The sequence below is a fragment of the Peromyscus californicus genome, unplaced genomic scaffold (genome assembly GCF_007827085.1).
Source record: "Peromyscus californicus insignis strain IS unplaced genomic scaffold, ASM782708v3 Scaffold_2__1_contigs__length_46816999, whole genome shotgun sequence".
Classification (NCBI taxonomy): domain Eukaryota; kingdom Metazoa; phylum Chordata; class Mammalia; order Rodentia; family Cricetidae; genus Peromyscus; species Peromyscus californicus.
In genome coordinates, this window is record NW_026294540.1 from 13,896,550 (window position 1) to 13,919,537 (window position 22,988).

Genomic DNA, 22,988 nt, shown 5'->3' on the forward strand with positions numbered 1-22,988 from the left:
GCCCCTGCTGTGGGCAGACTTGAAGATGTATGTGTTTCCGAACAATCCTCAAATTCACGGGACGCTTATTCCTGTGTGACAGATGGAGGCCAAGGCTCCGTGGGCCTCAGGAGACCAAAAGGTCATCTTTGTCTTATAAATGGCCTCCTTATCCAGCAGGTGCCAAGCCCAAATCTGAGGCGTCCCCCTTGACGTCCTTGTCCGCTCTTCTCCTTTGTCCTTTAACACCAGACTTGGGTTCCCTTCTCAGCGCCGAGTCCACCCGCTTTCTTCCAGCCTGCTGTCATCACTCCATGCCTGGTTATATCACTTCCTACCTGACTGACACACAGGGTAGACTCCGGGCCGTCTGTCTGTCTCGGCCTCACGGTGGGACTTTCAGGGGCCCAAGCCCAGTCATGTCTCTGTGTCCAGCTTTCCAGACAAAGCTGCACCCCCCAACGCAAGCCCTCCCCCTGTCTCACCCATCTGGTGCCTGCTTGCCTCTGCAACCCCTTCTTTGTTCTTTGTAGTCCGCGCGCATGCAGTGCGTAGGTTAGTATTGTCTTATTCAGGGTTCCCCCAGGCACGTTTCCTACACCCAAACCCTTCCCCATCTTAATTCCTTTTTCCAGCTACTTCCTTTTTTATCCCCCCCATCAGGCCTTTCCTGGAAAGTAGTTTAATCAGGAGACAGGCCCCAATTCTCCTCCCTCCAACTCACCTGGCCTCAAGATGCCCCGTGTTCCTCAGAACACTGACGTGTTCGAGATCATCCAGTTTTTCTTCCCCGTGGGCTTCACAGCCCATTAGGACCAAGACTCACTGCTTCTTGTTCACTGTGGCTCCAGCACACAACGAGCAAACCGGGACCGAGGTAACCTGCCGATGAACTCTAGCCCCAGGCTTACTCACTGGCCACCCCACTGCCATTCCCGGAAACGGTGGAAGAAGAAAGATTTCTGAGTAAGAATTCCAGAAGAGAGGTCGGCAGTTAGCAAGTGTAAGTGGCAGGCTGAAGAGGATATCCACTATGATTACATAGGAAATTTTTAAAACATTTTTTAAAAATTGGTTATTTGAGCTGGAGAGTTGGCTCAGTGGTTAGGAACACTTGCTCTTACAGAGGACCTGGGTTTGATATCCAGCACCCACATGACAGCTCACAACCTCTGAGGGCACCAGGCATGCACGTGGTGCACAGACATAGGAAAAACACCCATGCACACAGACAAAGTCATTTCTGTTTTATGTGTATAGGTGTATCTGTATGTACTACCTGCATGCCTGGTGCCCAAGGACGCAGGAAGAGGACATTGGATCCCCTGGGTCTGGATGGTTGTGAGTTACCATGTAGGTGCTGGGAATCGAACCCAGATCTTACTGAAGAGCAGCCAGTGCTTTTAACTCGAGTAATTTAGGTTATAAGTATAAAAATAAACTCTAAATGGAATTACAGCATCATTTTGATATGAACTCTTCCCCACAGTACTAGTGATCAAACTCAGCCTTGAGCATGCTAGACAGACGCTCTACCACTGAGCTACATTCTTAACCTTTGATACTCTGAGATTGGCTTTCACTATATAGTTCAGGCTGACTCCAGCACACATGCTCAGGCCTTGGCCTACCAAGTGCTGAGGCCGAGTCTGAGGTGCACCCCTTGGCTTTGGACTTTGGGTTCTGTAGCTGCAGTTGCTTCTTGGATTTTGGTAGCTTATTTGTTTGTTTGTAGGTCAGGTCAGAATATAAATTCGTGGAGGACCTAACATTTAATGAACATGTCTTTGTTTGTTTGTTTGTTTTCTCTTTTTCAAGACAGGGTCTCACTATGTAGCTCTGACTATCCTGGAATTCACTATCTAGACCAGGATGGTCTTGAATTCATAGAGAGCCACCTGCCTCTGCCTCCCAAGTGCTAGGATTAAAGGCATGTGCCACCACCACCCAGCCCATGAACAAGTCTTTTTAGATGAGGTTCCCCATACACACACAGTAGTGGACAATAGTGTAATGAAAACCTAGTGATTTTAGGTGTCCTAATGGCCATCACCCTCTCCAGTGGTCAGCAAGGGACCAGTTTGCTTTCTACCCACTTTACCCTCATCTTCATTATTTTGAAGCAAATCCAGATACCATGTGGATTTCAACTGATAATAGCATTTTTTTTTTTTTTTTAATTAGTGGAGCATGGTGGCATATGCTTGTAATCTCAGCACTTGGGAGGACAAGACAAAGAGGTCTCTGAGTTCAGACCCAGCCTGGTCTACACAGCAAGTTTCAGGCCAGCCAGGAAACTACATGTAAGACCCTGTCTTAAACATGCAAACTAACAAAAATTCCCTCAAGTCCCCCACATTTCCAGAAATGCATTAATACCTGTTAAGTCATTCAGAAGGTCCTGACAGGTTACAGTAGATAAAAAACCTGGAGAACGGATCTGTGTAATTAATCAGATTTCTCTTTCACTGAATCATTAGCTAGACAACCCTTATTTAGAAAAGGAAAGAGCTTTCTAAGATAAGAGTTTACTTTCCTGCCTCAATGGCTGTGATACAGCAGGCTGCCTAATCTCTTTATCGAGTCTGATTGGGTACAGCTCCTGGGCTGTGTGGTTCCATTACAGTTGTCGTGGGGGGTGGGGTCTGAGGCAGCAGAGACTCCGCCACCCACTCAACCTACCAGCCCCATTCCACTGCAGTGGCTGCTGTCTCCTGAGTTACCCATGCCACTCATCAGTGGGGGTGTGATCGGCTCTCACTGGGACACTTAGAAGCACCTCCAGCACCTTCCCCTCCATCCCTGGGTGGCTGTCCCTACCCAGCATCTGCTCCCCTCTTCTGGTCCCCTTTGATCAATATCTGCACAGACAAGCCTAGGTTTGAGCTGAGGGTGGGGAGTTCGTCAGCAGTAACTTTCCTGGAGATCAGACAAAATAGACATTGACCCCAAGTGATGGGGTCAGCATATGGAGCTCGAGAGCCTGCAGGAGCTGAGGGTGATAGACAAGGAGTGCCCTTGTGGTAGCATGTGGGCCAGGAAGCTCCTCCCAAGCAAAGTTAGCCGGGCTGAGGAAGGCTCTCACAGGAGAGGCCTGCGGGGATAGAGTGCATTTCAAAGGAAGGAACGATTAGCAAAGCTTAATAACTTGACATCTCAGATTTTGGAGAGTTCTGCCTGCCCCAGGGTTTTTTCTTGTCACTTACCCTCCTCTGACTTTCTCGTTTTTATCTCCTTTGCCACTGACTCATTCCTTTCACAAATTTCTTTCTCAACTCTCTACTTCTCATCAACCTTTCTATAACTTTCAATCTCCCCCACCAAAAAAGTTGTTCATTCCCAACACGTGGCGCCACAGCACCGCCCGCCATCAATTACTGCCGTAAGCCAAAGCTTGGGGTTGGTTCCACCTTGATTCTTTCCTCGATTCATGTCTCACATCCTCACTTTCTGCACGTTTTCCAAAACACACACACAGATCCATTCGCCATCCTTCCGGAAGAAAGCCCACAGCCCTACTTTGACATTCACCATAACACAACCTCTGTCTCACGCCGCCTTCCTGTTGCATGACCCAGGCAGAGGAGCACCCACGGCTTGCCCGTCAGTCGCCCTGGTGATTCCCTCCCCCTTTGCCAATGTCGCCTCCCAGCCTCGCGGCTTTCTTCCTCCATGGTCTGGCCCGGCCTGGCGCAGCCCACCTTGGCCTTTGAACTCCCACCAGTGCTCCATTTCTGTCAGTCACTCGCGTCACATGCCGCCCTCCACTTGGTAATGTAACCTCCAGTACCACTCTCACGTCATTACCGTGGTGGCTGGAGGACAAGGCCCACAGCTCATGTTATCTGACATCTGTATGTCATGCATACAGCTTCTACACCCAGAGTACTTGGTAAGGTCATGATTTAAATCGAATCTACCACTACCTGTTAGCATAATGCAGCAGCCTGTGAAATAGCTACTATTATTACGCCCAATTTAGAGATAAGGAAGTTGAGGCTTGAGAGGTTTATGTAACACCCAGCACCAAATGCTGATCTGAGCTGTAGGCCTGGGTGTGTCTGGCTGTAATGCCCAGTCAGGGATTCCCCCGAGCTGGTTGGTAGCAGGTGCCTGCTGGCTCCTCTGCTGGACTTTGACGTTCGCCCATTTTGTCTTCAGGGTCTACAGAGTAGAGATTCTGTCTCCCATTTTCACATGAAAGCTGGGCTTACCTTGCTTGCATCTTAGGAACACTTGACAAATGAGGTGCACAGGGAGCTACTTCAACTTGATGAAGGGCATCTGGGAAATGTCTGCAGCTTCTATATTGAGTAGTGACAGACAGAAAGTGTCTAGGATCAGGAACAAGATTGGGATACCCCTTGGTGCCTCCTCTGTTCAGCATTGCCCTGGAGCTTCTATCTGGGCCAGTTAGGCAAAAAAGAGGAATACAAGGTGTTCAAGTTCAGAAAGGAAGAAGTAAAACTATTTCTTGCAGCTAAGTGCTAATGAGAATCCTGTTTAGCTTCTGTGATGAGATGAGACTGGGTATGTTTACCATGGCATGCCTATAAGAAATAAAACTATGTGTAGAGAACATGATGCTATACATAGAAAAATCCAAAAGGATACGTGCACCACACCCCCGTTGGAGCCAATACGTGAGTTCAGGAAGGTTGCAGGAAGCAAGATTAGTACACAAAAATCCGCTGCATTCATGTACACCAATAAACAGCCTGAAGGTAAAATTAACATCCCAGAGATGGTTCAGTGGGTAAAGGCACTTGCCATGTAAACCTAATGATGGGAGTTCAATTCCAGGAACCCACATAAAGGTAAGAGGAGAGAATACAGTCCATAAAGTTGTCCTTCACACATACCATGGTTCTGGCATGTGCACACACATGTCATGCACACACACATTAATAAAACAATCCTGGCTGGGCGGTGGTGGCACAAGCCTTTAATCCCAGCACTTGGGAGGCAGAGCCAGGCAGATCTTTGTGAGTTAGAGGCCAGCCTGGTCTACAGAGCAAGATCCAGGAAAGGCGCAAAGCTACACAGAGAAACCCTGTCTCGAAAAAAAAAAAGCAATCCTGTGTAATGTACCATCAAGAACAAAATCCTGGTGGCACACGCCTTTAACTCCAGCACTTGGGAGGTAGAGATAGGTGGATCTCTGCTAGTTCGAGGCCACCCCGGTCTACAGAGTGAGTTCCGGGACAGGCTCCAAAACTACCGGGACAGGCTCCAAAACTTCACAGAGAATTCCTGTCTCAAAAACAAAACAGAAGAACAAAATCCTAAGAAATAAATTTAACCAAGAAAATGCAAGACTATTACACTGAAAATTTCACAACAGGCTTTAGTCCCTACACTCAGGAGCCAACAAAGTTGGATCTCTGTGAATCTGAGGTCAGCCTGGGCTATACGGTGAGACTCTGTCTCAAACAATTTCTACAATATTGTTGAGAAGCATTACTAACAATAAGAAGAAATGAACTGTTTATATGTAGCACACTATAGGGAAGTGCTGGAATTGTAGGTGTGCACCATATGTCCCACAAACAAACCTCAGAAACAGGGTAAGTGAAATGGGCTGGACATAGAAGGTCACATGTTGTACAGTTACACACAGATGAGGGTCCTGGGAGACATCCATCCACCCAAGAGACAACATATATCACCAAGGACAGGTGACATTGTTTCAGAACCTGTTGGCAGTGGTTATACAATTTTGTGAACATACCAAATGCCACCAGATCACGTGCTTTAAAATTGCTAACTTTATGTTGTATGCATTTCTTTCTGTTTGGTTTTTTTGTTTGTTTGTTTTTTATTTTTCCTTTTGAGGCAGAGTTTCTCTGTATAGCGCTCTCTGTCCTGGAACTCACTCTGTAGATCAGGCTAGCCTCGAACTCAGAGATCCACCTGCCTCTGTCTCTCCTGAGTGCTGGAATTAAAGGGGTGTGCCACCATGTCTGGCTATGAATTTCTTTCAATTAAAAAATGTTGAAGGAGCCGGGCGGTGGTGGTGCACGCCTTTAATCCCAGCACTCGGGAGGCAGAGCCAGGCGGATCTCTGTGAGTTCGAGGCCAGCCTGGGCTACCAAGTGAGTCCCAGGAAAGGCGCAAAGCTACACAGAGAAACCCTGTCTCGAAAAACCGAAAAAAAAAAAATGTTGAAGGAAATTATCCCAGAACATGAAAGGTTGAGTGAAGCAGGGGAATCATGAGTTTGAAGCTAGCCTGGGATGCATATTTACATACTGGCCCTGTCTCAAGGCATGGTTGGGAAGACTTGCCCATCTTATAAACTAGACATCTCAAGGTGAGCTGTAGACTAAGTGCAGTCCCATCAAACTTCCACTTGCCTCTCTGCAGAAACAGACCAGCCAAGTCCTAAACCATCTGTAAGACGGGGAACCAAGAATAACCAAAACAGTCTTGGTAAAGAACAAAGCTTAAATCCCAATTTTAAAACGCTGTAAGCTAGGTGTCATGGCTCCTATTTGTTATCCCAGCACTTGGGGGCAGAAGCAGAAGAACTTAAGCAAGTTCAAGGCCAGCCAAGGCTATATAAGGCCCTGTCTCAAAACAAAACAAAACAAAACAAAACCCCACTTATTGTAAATCTACACTTTTCCTAGAACTTGAGCAAGAAGATTCTGAGTTCCAAAATAGCCTGGAGTACCTGGGACCCCGTCTCAAATGAAACTAAAAACAAGATGAAGCAAAATAGAGCTGGAGATTATATATATATATATAATCATTTGCCTAGCAAGGCCCACAGTACTGGGGGGGGAAGTAAAACAAGAACAGAAAATAAGACTTATTGGCAAGAATATGGAGATAGCAGAACCTCTAGTGAGTAGATAGTAGGAGTATAAAACAGTGCATTGTGGGAAATGAGCAGTGCTTCCACAAGCAAAGTGCTGTGCAAGTGTGAGGACCTGAGTTTGAATCCCCAGAACCCAAGGAAAAGGTCAGATGCAGGGAGAGATGGCTCAGCAGTAAAGAACACTGGCTGCTCTTCCAGAGGCCCTGGGTTCAATTCCCAGCACCCACATGGTGGTTTACAGCCATCTACTGTAACTCCAGTTCTGGGGGATCCAGTGCCCTCGTCTGGTATCCGTGGACACTAGACACACAAGTGATGCAGAGATAAACATACAACAGACAAAACACCCATACACAGAAAAAAAAATTTGGGCCGGGAGGTGGTGGCACATGCCTTTAAGCCCAGCACTTGGGAGGCAGAGCCAGGCGGATCTCTGTGAGTTCGAGGCCAGCCTGGTCTCCAAAGTGAGTTCCAGGAAAGGTGCAAAGCTACACAGAGAAACCCTGTCTCGAAAAACAAAACAAAACAAAATGTAAACAAAACATTGCATGCTGTAGTACCTCCCTGTGATCCTAGCGTTCCTACAGGGAATCAGAGGTGGAGACAGTGGGATTCCTGGATGCTCAGGCTAGTCTGGCATACATAACAGACAAAAAGAGACCCTGTCAAAGTAAAAGGAGGAGACAGACACCCAAGGTTGTCCTCTGCCCTCCACAGGTGTGCCATGGCTCCTGCTCATACACACACACACACACACACACACACACACACACACATATGCACACACTCCCCAAACAGGGATCCTATCATACTTTTATGAAATGTTCAGACCAATATTACAGCCAGATGTGGAAACAGCTCATGAATTGTGAATATATTAAGCTGACTGTGATCTGTTCACATCAGGGAATGTTACTCTCTCAAGAGGCATGAAGCATGACATACACTTCAATATGGAACTTGAGAGCATCGCGCCAAACAAAAGAAGCCAGGCACATCCCCCTCCGTATTGAGTGATTGTGTGTAAGTGAAATGACCAAAATAGACAGATCCCTAGATGGAAAACAGACTGATGGCTGCCAGGGCCTAGAGAGAGACAGTTAGGCTGCCAGCTTGGGGGTTAAAATGTTCGGGAATTAGATCATGATAACTGTGAATATGGACTGTAGTGGTGTTTTAATTGTTGACACACCCTAGAATCTCCTGGGAAGAGAGACTCAATGAGAGATTGTCTCGATCACTTTGGCCTCAGGGAATGTCTGGGAAGGGGGAATTATATTGATTGGCGTGTTATAGGGGAAGGACCCAGCCGGCAAGTGTGTGGTTTTGAGCCCAGGACTGTATAGAGGAGAAAGCTGGCCGAGCACTAATGTATACATGTATACATTCACCCTCTCTCTGCTCTTGACTACGGATGTGATGTGACCAGATAGCTCAGGCCCCTGCTGCTGTGACTCCTCTATGATGCTAAACTGTAACCTGGAACTGTGAACTAAAGTAGACCTCATCCCTAGGTTGCTTTTCTGTTTTCAGTTTTGAGGCTAGGTCTCACTATCCCTGGCTTACTATACAGAGACCACCTTCCTGCCTCAGCCTCCTGAGCACTAGAATCATAAGCATGGGACCCCACTCCCTGCCCAAACACTGTTCTTTAGAAAAATAAGAGTGGTCTCTGAAGTTACATTGCCCAGTAAGTGGTAAGCCAGAAACAAACCCAGGAATATGTTCACACCGGTGCTGCTAGGAACCATATTTCTGGGGCCCTTGCATAAGTCAGTTGATGAAGTCAAGACTCAGGAAGGCTCAGAACTGAGATTTAGGATTTTCATTATAAAGGACTGACATTTGGATAGTCTATTAAAGGGCCAGGAGAGGCAACAGGGCATTGGTCATGCTATATACTGGTTATAGAAGGAGCCATCTCCCCTAACAGGATTTGGTTGTTTTAGGCAGCTGCAAGACCTGGGGAGCAGAAGAGAGCTGTGACCAGCAGACCAGCTCCTCTCCAAGATCTGTGAGGGGAAACTTGCATGTTCCTAACCACCGCTAGGGTGAGAAGCACAGGGGCCATGCCTTTACCTTGGCTGATAATGTTCCTCAGCTCCATTTGCATCTTCTTGGAACTGTTTCGTTTTCAAATTTGAAGTCATGTTTATTAATCTTTTTTTTTTTTCCCCAGAGCTGAGAACCGAACCCAGGGCCTTGCGCTTGCTAGGCAAGTGCTCTACCACTGAGCTAAATCCCCAACCCCTGTGTTTATTAATCTTACCGACTTCCAAAATAACGCTAGTTAAGCAGAGTGTGGTGGCTCACACCTGTAACCCGGGCTCTCGGGGTCGCCCCAAATCCAAGGTGAGTCTACATGGTGAGTCCCAAGCCAGCCAGGGTTACGGAGGAAATGGTCTGTCTCAAAAACTACTGTAAGATGGGGGTGAAGAGGGGGCTGAGCAGGTGGAGGCAAGCCTGGTGGCCCACGTTCAATCCCCAGAACCGTGTAAAGGAAGGAGAGAACCAACGTCACAAAGTTGAGCCCTGGCCTCCACAGGCACATTGTGCTGCATGCGTGTGCACACATACGCACATCATTCGCACCTAGTAATAGCCATAGGTACTTGAAGAGAGCGGTATGTAGTGTTTGTTATTTTGAGTTAGGATCTCTTGTTGCCTAGGTTGCTCTCCAACTCTGTGTAGCACAGGCTGGCCCTTAAACTTAGGATCCTTCTGCCTCCACCACCCCAGGGCTAGGATTACAGGGCATGGTGTATCACACCTATTATCCCAGCCCTTGGGCCATGGGAGCAGAAGGACTACTAGATGCTTAAGGGCAGCCTGGGCTACCTAGTGGTTTCCGGGACAGCCTGAGCTAGAGGTTTTGTCTCACAGTTTTATAACCTGCTTTTATACATCAACCTGGTGTTTTACCTGCTACTAGATATTCTCTGAGAATTGGCATGACAGGCTGCATGGTTCTGTCACATAAAGAGGAACTGATTTTTTTCCTGCTCATTGTCTTATGTTGAGCTGTTTGGGTTGCATAGTGGCCGTGAGACTGTGCCTGTCACATCCCTTACTTTGGGAAGTGTGATCGGCCGAGAGCCTCCGATGCTGGCCTCTGAAATGCATGGCCCACCATCATTCAGGCCCTGCTTTTTACCAGCTACCCACAGACAGTGACAGCGTAGCAGGGACTGAACTGGCTCGTCCTTGGGAGGCGTGGACTCCTCTGATCATCAGCTTTGGTGTGGTTTCCGAGCAGCTTAGTTAAACCCTGTCCGTAGAAGCCATGCATGGGAGGGTGCCTGTGCCTACAATCCCAGGACTCCACAGGTGGAGGCAGGAGGATCAGGAGTTCAAGGCCAGCTTTAGCAACATAGAAAATTTAAGACAACCTGCGTGACCTGTCTTTAAAAAAGGAAATCAAAGCCGGGCGGTGGTGGCGCACGCCTTTAATCCCAGCACTTGGGAGGGAGAGCCAGGCTGATCTCTGTGAGTTTGAGGCCAGCCTGGTCTACAGAGTGAGTTCCAGGACAGGCACCAAAACTACACAGAGAAACCCTGTCTCAAAAAAAAAAAAAGAAAAGAAAAGAAAAGAAAATCAAAACAAATAAACAAACAAAAAAACATCTGAAACAGCTCCACAGGCTGAGAGCTGCCTCCAACTGCCCTTCACTCCTTCCTTCCCCTTCCAGCTAGGATCTGACCTCCCCTGGGGTCAGATAACTCTCCAGCACTCCCACCCCCTCCCCATTTTCCCTCCCAGGCTCCTGCTGAGAATCTCCAAAAAGATTCCTGCAGACACAGGTCAACTTCCCTTCCCTGTGCCAGTTTGGTTTCCGTGAGATCCCTAATGCTGGTGTGAATGTTAGTGTGCACACCTTGTCCAGGTTGTGACCAGGTTAGGAGAGGAAGCCAGGAAAGCCCCTGGTCAAGGGCGTAATCCTTCCAGAAGACTGATGTCTGTTTCTGGAGGTGGCTCTTGGGGGTTTTTGTCACCTGATCGCTTGAGAAGCGCCTTGACTGACAGGCAGAAGGCCACACCTCCCGTTTATTTGCCTTTCGTGGTCTCTTGTGAGGTTGAGCACAGTTTCACATTTACCGAAGGTTTGATTTATTGTTTGACATTTGACTTTCCCGTGTGCTCTCGTGGTGGTTCTGAGGACGTCTCAGCTTTTCCTCCCCCTTCCCTCTCCTCTCCTCTTCTCTCTCTCTTGCCCACTGAATCTTCTGATTCCTTTTTACTTTTTTTCCTCGTGTGTCTTTATTCTCTAGAATAAGAAGATGACGTCATTCAGAAATCGCTGTCTTGGGGCTGGAGAGAAGACTCAGCAGTGTAAGAGCACTGGCTGCTCTTCCACAGGACCTGGGTGTAGTTCCCAGCACCCATGTCACACAGCTTATAAACCTCTGTGACGCCAGCCCCAAGGGACCCAGTGCCCTCTCTGGCCCCCAGGGGTACCAGCTTACATGTGGCATAAACTCACATGGACACACACATGTGCATGGATAAAAAGAAAATCTTCCTTGCTACCCACTGTGGTACACCCCTTTTCTCCCAGCTACAGGAGAGTCTGAGGCAGGAAAATCACTTTGTCCTGTAAATTCAAGGCCGCACTGGGCCCCATAATTTGACCAGTTTTGTTTGTTTTTATCCTTTTCTTCACAGCTCTGTATTCCCTGACTTTCTTTATAAAGTAGGCAAACACAAACCTTTGCTCTCAGAGACCCCCGTGGAATAAATCAGTCATATTATTATTATTTATTGCTTCTTTTTCTTCTTTTTCTTCTTCTTCTTCTTCTTCTTCTTCTTCTTCTTCTCCTCCTCCTCCTCCTCCTCCTCCTCCTCCTCCTCCTCCTCCTCCTCCTTCTCTGAGTCTGTGGCACACGACTTTCTTTTTTGTTACTTATTTGTTTACTTATTTGCTTTGGAGACAGGGTTTCACTGCATAGCCCTGGCTGGCCTGGAGCTCACTCTGTAGACCAGGCTGGCCTGGAACACATGGAGATCTGCCTGCCTCTGCCTCTGGATTGCTGGTACTAATGGCGTGCAGCACCACACCCACCACCACTTGACCTTTAACAGTCATATTTGTGTATTGTTTTGACAGCAAAACCACACTGTGAAAGATGTTTGGGATCTTTAGTTTCCCACAAAATGCCAAGGTCTGCTTCGTCATTCTTCAGCCTCTTTCTAGGTTCTGGTTGGTCATGACCCAAAGAAATTCTAGTTACTTGAGAGTTCTTTTCTAGTCGGCTTCCAGCTAACTTAGGGTTTATCATACTTACCATCTGCGGTTGGCTCTGTCCAACGTTACTGCCTGTCAGGAAGGCAAGTGTGAGTAAGATTTCCCTCTTGCACAGGCCTGTGGCAGGTGGTCTGGATCTAGAGTGAATTCCTAGCTGATCTCTCCTCTCTTCCCTCTACACTTTTCTTGTTGCTTAGAATCTGGGGGGGGGGGGTGAGTAGGCATCAAGACAAATGTCACCGCAGTTGTGGGCCACCTGCCATCAGGCCTTGGGGCTTATATCAAAAGTACTGAGCCCAGCATGAAAGCCTCTGGGCCACTGAGGAACAGTGGGTGAAGGCACATGCTACGAAGCTTGCTACTGATGCAGGCCAGCTAGGACTCAAAAGAAACAAGCAAACAAGGGACAGCGGGTGTGCTTACATCTGTCCCTATACAGACGAACCCTAAAAGCATGATGCTGTGAGATAGGAGCCAGACTCAAAGGGCCACAGCGTATGATGCCATCTGCAGGCTAGCCTAGCATGGGCAAATCCATGCAGTCAGAGAGATTGGTGCTTCTGAGGGGTTGAGAGGAAAGGGGACTCGTGAGGGACCGTTAATGTGACAGGTAAGGAGTTTCCTTTGGGAATAATAAAATGCTCTGGGATTAGATGATGGTTATGGTTGCACAACTCTGTAAGTACACAGTGTTTCATCAGTTCAGGACACAGCTACTTTCTGAGAAACGAGTCTTCAGGTTCCCCGTCCATATGTGGACGCCATAGGGTGTACTTGGACAAACCTGTAGGAACTGCTCAGTCACTAGGCTTAGCTCAACAGATGGGAAACATGAGGTGTAGGATGCACCTCCAGCATACTCAGCCTATCATTTTGTTGTGTTTTAATTAGCAAGTAGGAGTACACGCTAAGATAATGCTAAAAGGTATTTAGGGCTGGGAGTGTGACTCAATGGTAGAGTGTTCCCCAGCAAAGTCCGTCAGTGAAAAACAAAAAACAAAAAACCTAGATCTGTTGATGCAAACATAGGCAAGAGGGTCACTTACAAGTTCAAGGCCAGCCTGGTCTACATTGGGAATTCTGGGCTAGAGCCAGGGCTACATAGACCCTGTCTAAAAATCCCACCACCGCCACCACCAATGTAGTATAGGATAGGATAGGATTGTATTGTGTATATAGTCTTGTCTTGTACAGTATGTCTTAGTTACTTGTCGATTACTGTAATAAAACACCATGACCCAGGCAACTTATTAAAGAAAGCATTTCATTTGGGAACTCACAGTTCTAGAGGATTAGAGCCTATGACCATCATGGCGGGGAGCATGGCGGCAGGCAGGCACAGTGATGGAGCAGTAGCTGAGAGCTTCCATCTGGTCCACAAGCACACAGCAGAGAGAAAGAGAGAACTAACTCAAAATGGTGTGGGCTATTGAAACGTCAAAGACCATCCCCCAGTGAACCCCCTTAACAAGACCACACCTCTGATCCTTCCCAAATAGTTCCACAAACTAGGAAAGAAGCATTTAACTATGTGAGCCTACAGTGTACATTCTCATTTAAACCACTATATATAGTATAGTATAGTACAGTATAGTAAATAATATAGTATTCTATAGCATAGTATAGTACTGTAGGGTATAGTATAGTACAGTATAGTACATTATTGTATAGTACAATATGATATTGTATGGTATAGTATTGTATGGTGTAGTATAGTATTTTATAGCATTGAATAATATAGTACAGTGCTATCATTTGGATCTGGAATATCCCTCAAAGTCCATGTGTCAGAAACTTGGTCACCAGCCAGTGAACTGCTGGGAAGTGATGTCATACTTAATAGTAGAAGAAAGCTAGGTCACTGGGGTCATCCCTTGAAGGAATTACTGGGACTCTAGCCCCTCTTCTCCTTGTTTCCAGACTTACCGTGGGGTGAAGAGTTTCCTCCACCACATTTTCAGTATGATGAGCAGCCAGAAGCAATGGGACCAAGTGACCGTGAACACAGTCTCTGCTCCTGTGAGTCCCGGTGAGCCTGTACTCCCTTCCCCCTCTCCTTCTTCCAGGAGGAGAGGCAGTTTATTCTGAGCTGAATATGAGTGGCCTCTGCCTCGAAACAGAGATTCAGGTTACCCCGAGTTCCATTTCAGCATGGAAGCAGTTGCTGGAACTTACATTGTTACACAAGAGAAAGTCGTGGAATTGCTGAGGTGCTCAGTGCATATGAAGGTTTGCTACCGAGCTTGGTGACCTGAGTTCAGTTTCTGGGACCATTTATGTTGGAAGGAGAGAACTGACTTGTGAAAATTATCCTCTGGCCTCTACATTTGTACTTAAACACTCACACACACATAACTAAGTAAATGAATAAATGTAATTAAAAACTTTTAAAAGAAAGTAATGAATCAAGGCATTTGCCATATACATGGGTGGGGACTTCGGGTAGGTGGGTATCTCGCTTATTATTCTATTATTGTGAAAATGACCAAGGCAAGCATTTTTTTTTTTTTTTTTTTTTTTTGGTTTTTCGAGACAGGGTTTCTCTGTGTAGCTTTGCGCCTTTCCTGGAACTCACTTGGTAGTCCAGGCTGGCCTCGAACTCACAGAGATCCGCCTGGCTCTGCCTCCCGAGTGCTGGGATTAAAGGCGTGCGCCACCACCGCCCGGCGGCAAGCATTTTTTAAATATATGTTAATGATTTGCTTTTTATTTCATGTGCATTGGAGTTTTGCCTGTATGAGGGTGTTGAATCCCCTGGAACTGGAGTTACAGACAGTTGTGAGCTGCCATGTGGGTGCTGGGACTTGAACCGGGGTTCTCTGGAGCTCTTAACCAGTGAGCCATCACTCCAGCCCCCAAGGCAAGCATTTAACTGGCAGGGGCTTGTTTACAGTCTCAGGGGGTTAGTCCATGATCGTTTGAGTGGGAAGCATGGCGGCAGGCGGGCACGGTGCTAGAGCGGTGGCTAGGAGCTCATCCGATCTCAAAGTTGCCGGTGAAGAGAGCCTGGGCCTGGCCCGTGGACTTTTGAAACCTCAAAGGCCACCCCCAGTGACATACCTCCTCCAAAAGGCCACATGTCCTGATCCCTCCGAAACAGTCCACCCGCTGGGGATCAAACATTCAAATACATATGAGCCCACGGGGTCATTCCCATTCAAACGGCCACAGTCCGTGACAACCACGTGGGAAAAACCCAGATAGGCTTCAGATGTTATCTGATGACCTTTTTTTTGTGTGTGTGAGATTTATTGATTTTATTTTATATGTATGAGTGTTTTGCTGGTTTGTATGTATGTATGTATGCCACATGTGTGCTCAGTGCCCACAAAGGTCAGAAATCCCCTAGAACTGGAGTTACAGATGGCAGGTTCTGGGAATTGAACCCTGGTCCTCTGCAAAAGCAATAAGTGCCCTTAACTGCTGAGCCATCTTTCCATCTTCCCAGCTCCTGATGATATTATTTTTATTTTTATTTATTTATTTATCTATTTGTTTGTTTGTTTGTTTTCGAGAGAGGGTTTCTCTGTGTAGCTCCGGTGCCTGTTCTGGAACTCACTCTGTAAACCAGGCTGGCCTCGAACTCACAGAGACCCACCTGGCTCTGCCTCCTGAGTGCTGGGATTAAAGGTGTGCACCACCACCGCCTGGCATTATTATTTTTAAATATTGTTATTTATTCCGATAATTTCATACATGTTTATAATGTATTTTGTTCCGGTCCAGCCCATTACCTTCTTGTGTCCCCCTCTGAATGTCTTCCCAACAAATCCCCCCTCCTATCATATCGTGTGTGTGTGTGTGTGTGTGTGTGTGTGTGTGTCTGTCTGTCTGTCGTGTGTATATGTGTATGTCTGTCTGTATGTCAATGTCTGTATGTCTGTGTCTGTGTGTGTCTGTGTGTGTGTCTGTCTGTCTGTGTGTATATGTGTATGTCTGTGTATGTCTGTGTCTGTGTGTGTCTGTGTATGTGTGTCTGTGTGTGTGTGTGTCTGTATGTCTGTGTGTCTGTATGTCTATGACTCTGTGGGTGTTTACAGAAAGGGGGTGAGGAGAAAGAGGGAGGGAGAGAGACCGAGAGTTGAACTGGTGTTGCTTGTTCAAGCATGGCTGTGCAGTTATTTACTGAAGCATGGGACAACTTAGCCAATGGCCCCAGCACTGAACACCGATACCTCCCCCTGCAGCCCTTAACTCCCCGTAGGTCTTCAGGGCTTTTTTCCTGTTGAGTTGATGGTCTCGGGTGTTTGGGCCCAGCAAGGGAAGGTGGACATGCTGAGTACTTCTGCAGACTGGTGACAGAGGTATTTAGTACCATTCACTGTGCCTGACTTTACGTGCTGTACAGCCTTTCCGGTTTGGGGGTTGAGGGCCGAGCCGCGGTTCTTGTCCACACAGGCACGTGCTCTGCCCCAGTCCCTGTGTTGTGTTTTGTGTGATGGTGACACAGTAGGCTTGTTCACACCTGTGTCAGCACATGCACACACGAGTGGTGTGTTGTACCTCGTTACGACAGCCGTCAGCAGGAACGCCGGTGTGCATACTGACTGAAGTAGCATTGATGAACGCCCAATAACGAAGACTCATGCACCTTCAACACATTAACTATGTAAATTGTAGATCAATAAAGTTGTTCATTGCGTTCCAGAGACCACCTAGACCCCACCGACTCACAATCTCCAGGTATCAAATCCAGGAATTTCAACACTTCAATTGGACCAGCTACATACTTGGTTCAAAACACGTGAAGGATTTTGAGACAGTGACAAGAACAAAGACTTCGTCATGCCTGGCACATGCCTGTAATCCCAGCACTCAGGAATCTGTCGGGAAGATTGCAGTTCCAGGCAAGCTGAGTTATGAGCATGGCCCTCTCTCAAAAACAGAGCAGAGCATTAGGATCCTCAGGACACCCCCACCCCCCACCCCATCCCTGCGCGCCCCGGATGTGGAGCCTTACGACTGCACACAGGCTGTGCCTCCACTGGTCTCGTTCCCCGAAGTTTGGGATCCTCCACCTGAAGCATTCCATAAAGTGGATTTATAAAATTACTATTAGGAGTAGCAGCATTGTGTGTATATGGTGTGTGTGTGTGTGTGTGTGTGTGTGTGTGTGTGTGAATGCAGACATGTGCACACCACGGCACTTGTGTGAAAGTCAGAGGACAACTTCCACAAGTCAGTTCTTGCCTTCCACCTTGTGTTTGAGGCGAGTCTTTCTTGTTTCTGATCTGTGGCATGCTCTGTGCTGGCTGGCTGGCCCATGAGGGTCGGTGCGGTTCCCCTGCCTCCACCTCCCATCTTGCTGTAGGAGTGCTGGGATTACAGATGTGTGCCACCACATCTGGCTTTTACCCGAGCTCCCGGGATCAAACTCAGGTCTCAAGACTTGAGTGACAGGTACTTAAGCCACTGGGACATCTGTCAAGCAGGGAATTAAAGAGGAGAATCAAACCCGTCATAAGGTGTTTTATCCTTATGGACAAGTGGTTTTTTTCTTATGTATCTGTGTATGACGTGTATATATGTATGTGTACATGTATGCATGTGTGTGGCGGTCAGAGGACAACCCCAGATGTTAATATTAGCCTTCTACCTCATTGAGACAAGGTCTCTCATTCACCACTGTGTATGCTAGGCTACCTGGCCCGTGACTGTGCAGGGATTCTCCTGTTTCCATATCCTGTCTCATCTTAGGTGAGCTGGAATTACAGGCATGAACTACCTCTTCCGACTTTACCTGGGCCCTGGGGAGCTGAATTCACATCCTCGTGCTTACACACTGAGCGTTTTACCCCAGAGCCCAACAATGTAGTTTTAATCAGAAAACTGCTGCGGAGTCCCCCAGCCTGGAGCTGAGTCATCTCTAGAACTGTGGGCTTTCAGTGACGGGGGACAGGCTGAGAGACCCTAGCTCGGTCCCTCTTCTGGCGGATTCCAGTGCAGCAGCCCTCAGAGTCTCTGACCTCATTGCTCGTCACCACCTAAATCTGGGGCACTGTGCCGCTCCTGAGACCATAGCCTTCCTGCTCCCAGGCCGAAGCCGCCCTGCGGTTCCATCTCTTCCTGTGGGGATTCATTTTCCACCATGCCCGCTGCTCTGTGTCATGGGCTCCTCGTTCAAAGTCTGGCCCTTTGGTCATGATTGCTGAGAAGGTTTCACATTTCCGGGTGGCATGCTCTGCTTGCCACCAAACATGCATCTCAGATGATCGAAATGACCCTCCAGCAGAGCGGGGACATCCTCACGAGAGGATCGGCAGGCAGCACACGGCTGGTCCAAAGCTAGGTCCCACATGTCAGTGAAGGAAGCTGGAGCTGGAAAGAAACGCCTCAAGTGCAGCCCCTCCCTGGCCCCTTTACCCTGGCCTTTGGAGCCAGCTCCCCTACTCCATGGAAAGCGCTTTGGTTCTCGTCTCCGGGACTCAATCAGTAGTAGATAATGTGTCAATCAAATGCAATCCTCTCCATCGAATTGGCTATGCTGACAGGAATGTTCTGCATCTGTGTTGTTCCGTGTAGGAGAGTGTGGCCATCAAGCCACTTGGACTGTGGTCAGTATGACCGAGGAATGGAATTTAAAAAGCAAACAATGTTTCAGAGGCTGAGTGTGGAGTTCAGGGACCCAGCATGAGCACAGCGGGTGAAAGACTCCAGCTTGACCCCAGCACAAAAATAAACAAGGGAAACCAAGGAGGTGGGCGGTGGTGGCGCACGCCTTTAATCCCAACACTCAGGAGGCAGAGGCAGGAGGGTCTCTGAGTTCGAGGCCAGCCTGCTCTACAGAGCAAGTTTCAGGACAGCCAAGGCTACACAGAGAAACCCTGTCTTGGAAAAACAAAATAAATTAATAAATAAACAAGCAAATAAACAAAAATAAATGAAAAATAAACCAAGGAGTCAAGCATGTGGCACAGGTCTATCATCCAGCACTCAGGAAGCTCTAACAGGAACAGGATCAGCAGCTGCAGGCCAGCCAGGGTTACATATAAAAGTAGAACGTTGTCTCAAAACCAAAAGCCAGGCATGGGGGCCCAGAGCTTCCATCCCAGCTCTTGGGAGGCAGGGGCAGGTGGCTTTCTGTGAATTCAAGGCCAGTTGGGTCTAAATACTGAGTTCCAGGACAGCCAGAACTACACTCCCCAGCCCACAAAGTAGAATTTGCATTCTTGCACCCAATATGGATATAAAAAGAAGGTTTCAGTGGACTGGAGAGAAACATTTCATAAATAACAACGCTAGTAAGAATGGCACGTTCTCTCTTGAGTTAATTCCTAAACGAAAACAAAAACGTGAATCCTCAGATCGGTGCTGTGTGTAGGAAGGAGGTATAAGCAAGAATTTGTGGACATTCCTGCAAACCATCGCATTTAAAAATGCTCATTACAGGGAAGATATGTGAAGTCAGGCCAGCTTCCTCTAATTTTCATATTTTCCTGGAAATTACTGAAGTGTTTTGATGATTTTCCTGTTCTCCTCATTCCTGCTCTGTGTGTGTGTGTGTGTGTGTGTGTGTGTGTATTGGTTTGTGGAGACAGGGTTTCTCTGTATGGCCCTGGCTATCCTGAAACTAGCTCTGTAGACCAGGCTGGCCTTGAACTCAGAGATCCACCTGCCTCTCCCAGCACTCGGGAGGCAGAGGCAGGCGGATTTCTGTGAGTTCGAGGCCAGCCTGGTCTACAGAGCGAATTCCAGGACAGCCAGGGCTACTGTGGTTTTTCCTTGAAAAACCACAAAGAGAAAACGAATGGAAGTCTGACTCCTCACTACACAGCTCCGAATCCTGACCACATCTCCCCTTCTGTGTGCCCTTTAGCACATCACATCTTCCTTCCTTTGGATCTCGGTTTTCCTAAAGAGACAAGGAAAGTGCTGGTTGACTCAGGATTAGTGTGGTTCCTGGTGTGAGCACAGATACAAATGAATGCTCAGGAGGCTTCAGAACCAGGACGACCGGGCTGACAGTTTATCTTATGCTCAAGGCCCTGAGTTCAACCCCGGCCTTGCAACAAGCAAAACTAAGCTGCTAGCCCCGTGCTTAGACTGTGCGAGCGAGCAGGTGGGAGCAAGGCTTTGTGTTTCCAACGTGATGCTTGGTGCTGTTGGTGCTGTTGAAGGTCCCCAGTCGCTTTGAGACCCCCCCTCCTTCCAGATGCCCACTGAGGACCTTGTCAGCTTTTACTCAAACAGCAAACTTCATGTCTGCTGTGAGGAAGTTCCTATTGAGGTGGCCGAACAGGGGAAGACCCTGGGGATGCAGTGGGAATTGTGCAGTGGACACTGAGTTACTGCCCTGTACCAGGCATGGCGTCGAGGGCCCCCGAGACCCTGTCACTACCCAGGGAAGGACTAAGGTCGGGTAGAATAACAAAGTGCAAGCCGGAATCTGGGTTAGACCACTAAGAGGCTGTGTCAACCTGAGTAAGTGGTTAAATGACTTCTTGCCTCAGTTTCCCAGCCTACATATCAAAAGGACAGTGATCATGCTTACGACCTGGAGTAAAGAAAATGTCAAACAGACACCTGGTGCATGCTGGCGTTACTTGTCCATAAGTCTATCTAGTGGAGGGAAATAGTGACAGAAGCACTGGCTATTTCCAGAACGTTCCCATTCAGCAACGCCGTCCAGGCTGGATTCCCACCCTCTGATTTCAGCGCCCTCACAAACTCCAAAGCAGATGAGGAGATCACGTCAGTATAATTTATTAAATAGACTCTGAGGGCTCCTCCAAGGAGCGATAACAACTCAGTACATAAATACCAATAAATAAATATTAGCTGCCACTTCCGGCCCCCGCAAGGGTAGAAGACTAAGGTTTCGGTGGACAGAATAAAGACGTCATAAATAACAAAGCTTGTCGCAATGGCGCAGTCTCTTTCGAGTTAATTCCTGCATTGCAAGGCCAGCCCTCCGAGGACAGGTGCTGCTGAGGAGGCTAGGATTCTTCCCTGGAGCTCGCTCTACCCCATCACTCAGCATATCCTGTCCTTGGCCTTCACTTCTGCCATGCAGTCTGAGAGCCTCTTAAAGACAGTCAGTGTAAAGCTCTTAACTTTATAGGGGTCTTTAGGCCCAGAAATGCTTGGTTTCGGCGGGTTGGGACACCCGATGTTGGAACATCTGATGTCGTCGAGCCGTTTCCTGACGTGAGCCGTGCTTATAGTGTTCTCGTTCAACCTTTCGGCCTCCTCCAGGTAGGCTTGGATGGCTGAGATGTTGGCTGAGGCTTCGCAGCCCAGGGTGAAGCATGGCAGCTGGAGAGACCCGTTTGTTTGCATCCCAGCCGCCTGGCATTTGCTCTGTAAAAAGAGGACAGGTTTGAAATACTGTGAGGGTTAGGCTTGTAATAACTGCTCGAGACCTGGACTGCTCCTTTCCAGTGCTTCCTCTGTGTCTAGCCGGACTCAGACCTCAGCTCGTTGGTACAGCGACCCTGCGAGGCCTGGACCATCACTAACCCCGCGTCTGCAGGAATCTGAGCCACAGTTGGTTTATGAGCGGGGCCGACAAGGCATACCCACCCCGGTCGGCCACGTTCATGTTGCCTAGGGGCACTCATGAGCACTCTTCGCTCCTGCTCCTCTCCCCATCTGGCTGAAGCCTCTCCAGCCTCTGCAACCTGCTCTCACTCAGAGGCTGAGGTAAGTGGGAAAAGGAGGCTCATCTGAGTTTCCATGCAGCTCCCTCCTCCTCATGCCTCTGTATGAATGCCGCTGATACCACTTGCTAAGAGAGGGTGGTTTTTGTGTGCCTGCAAAGGCCTCTGAGATGCTAGGGGGAGTTTCTGGAACAAATGAAGGACTCAGGGTCCTTCCTTACCCTCCCTCTTCCTCAAAACTGACAGCTTTGGGGTAAGACCAAATTGCTAAGACCCCATCGGCCTCAGCTGACTCTTCTACCTTTGAGTCTGTTAAAGCCAAGGGTAAAGCTTCTATGCCAGGGCAGACGACAAGATCGATGCCAGTATAGTCAGTCGGTGTCATTTCCAGTTTGGGGGTTATTTGTTTAATTGACGTTATCTGAGAGGTCCCGAGGAAGTGAAGTATTCCCACTTACTGGGTCTTGTGCTATTCTCCTGCCAGGGTCTGCCAAGGCAGAGAGCCTTCCAGAAAGCTCCAACAGCACACACAGATAGTTGCTCAGTTAGGTAGCTGCCTTGAACTAGCCAGAGGCATCAGAGACCCATGGGAGGATTTTCTCGACCTGCCTCCCCTAGGATATCTTCTGCTCTCAGGGGATTCCTGAATCAAGCTGGCCCATCTCTAAAGATGAACTTCCAGTAAGAACGCTCATGTCGTAGGACTGTGAGCCAGGCAGATTTGAGATAAAGAAGGCTGTGAGCACACATCCTGTAGTCTTTGGGACGTTGCTGGGGTTTGGGGCCCTGGACTAGTCTGCCTCTGCCTCCTCTGTTAGTGCGTTTACCCCCTCATACACATCCCACCTCAGCCTCACTGACTCTTCCCCATTCCTCTCTGGCCTCCAGAGCTGGCTTCACATCGAGAAAGGATAGCTTTTCTGGTGAGCAAAATAAGGCATTTTAGAGAAGTGGTTTGGGAAAGGAATCTCCAGGGCACTTACATAGTTGTCATAAAGCTCCTCCGAGTCCAGTTTCAAGTGTACAAGTATAGGCCCGATCTTTGCTGTTGGTACACCAAAGGATGGGCTGCAGATGGCCAGCCAGGTTCCTATGCAGCAGAGCAGCACCAGGGCAGGCTTCGTGGGTCCTGGAGAAAGAGAAGGATGCCATAAGGCTCATGGGTCGGCTGGTGTAGCCGTCCCTGTCTCATGCCCCTCGTATGACAAGAGCCATGGAGCTGAAGCCATGGAGAGCGCCAGCGCCAGTGGTACCTGCGTGGAAGATCATGACGACGGTGAGAGGGTGAGTGAAACCTCTTTTGCTCGTGGCCTCTGGAGCTTGATGGGTTCGCCATGGCCACCC

General features: G+C 48.2%; 2 protein-coding genes across 2 annotated transcripts in view; one reads left to right on the forward strand and one right to left on the reverse strand.

Moving 5' to 3' along the window:
* The window catches only part of Mlxip (MLX interacting protein), a 75,765-nt gene extending 61,314 nt beyond the window's left edge, over positions 1 to 14,451 (forward strand). Inside the window, exon 18 of the transcript XR_008222044.1 lies at positions 13,966 to 14,451. The gene's annotated coding sequence lies outside the window, so the exon portion shown is untranslated. The remainder of the gene's footprint in view (positions 1 to 13,965) is intronic.
* Positions 14,452 to 14,564: 113 nt separating this feature from the next.
* LOC128121021 (interleukin-31-like) lies at positions 14,565 to 22,801 on the reverse strand (the record flags this gene model as incomplete). Its single annotated transcript, XM_052755387.1, has 2 exons — positions 14,565 to 21,345; positions 22,628 to 22,801. Coding segments are annotated over 2 exons (501 nt in total), but the record flags the coding sequence as incomplete, so codon positions are not given.
* Positions 22,802 to 22,988: the final 187 nt, after the last annotated feature.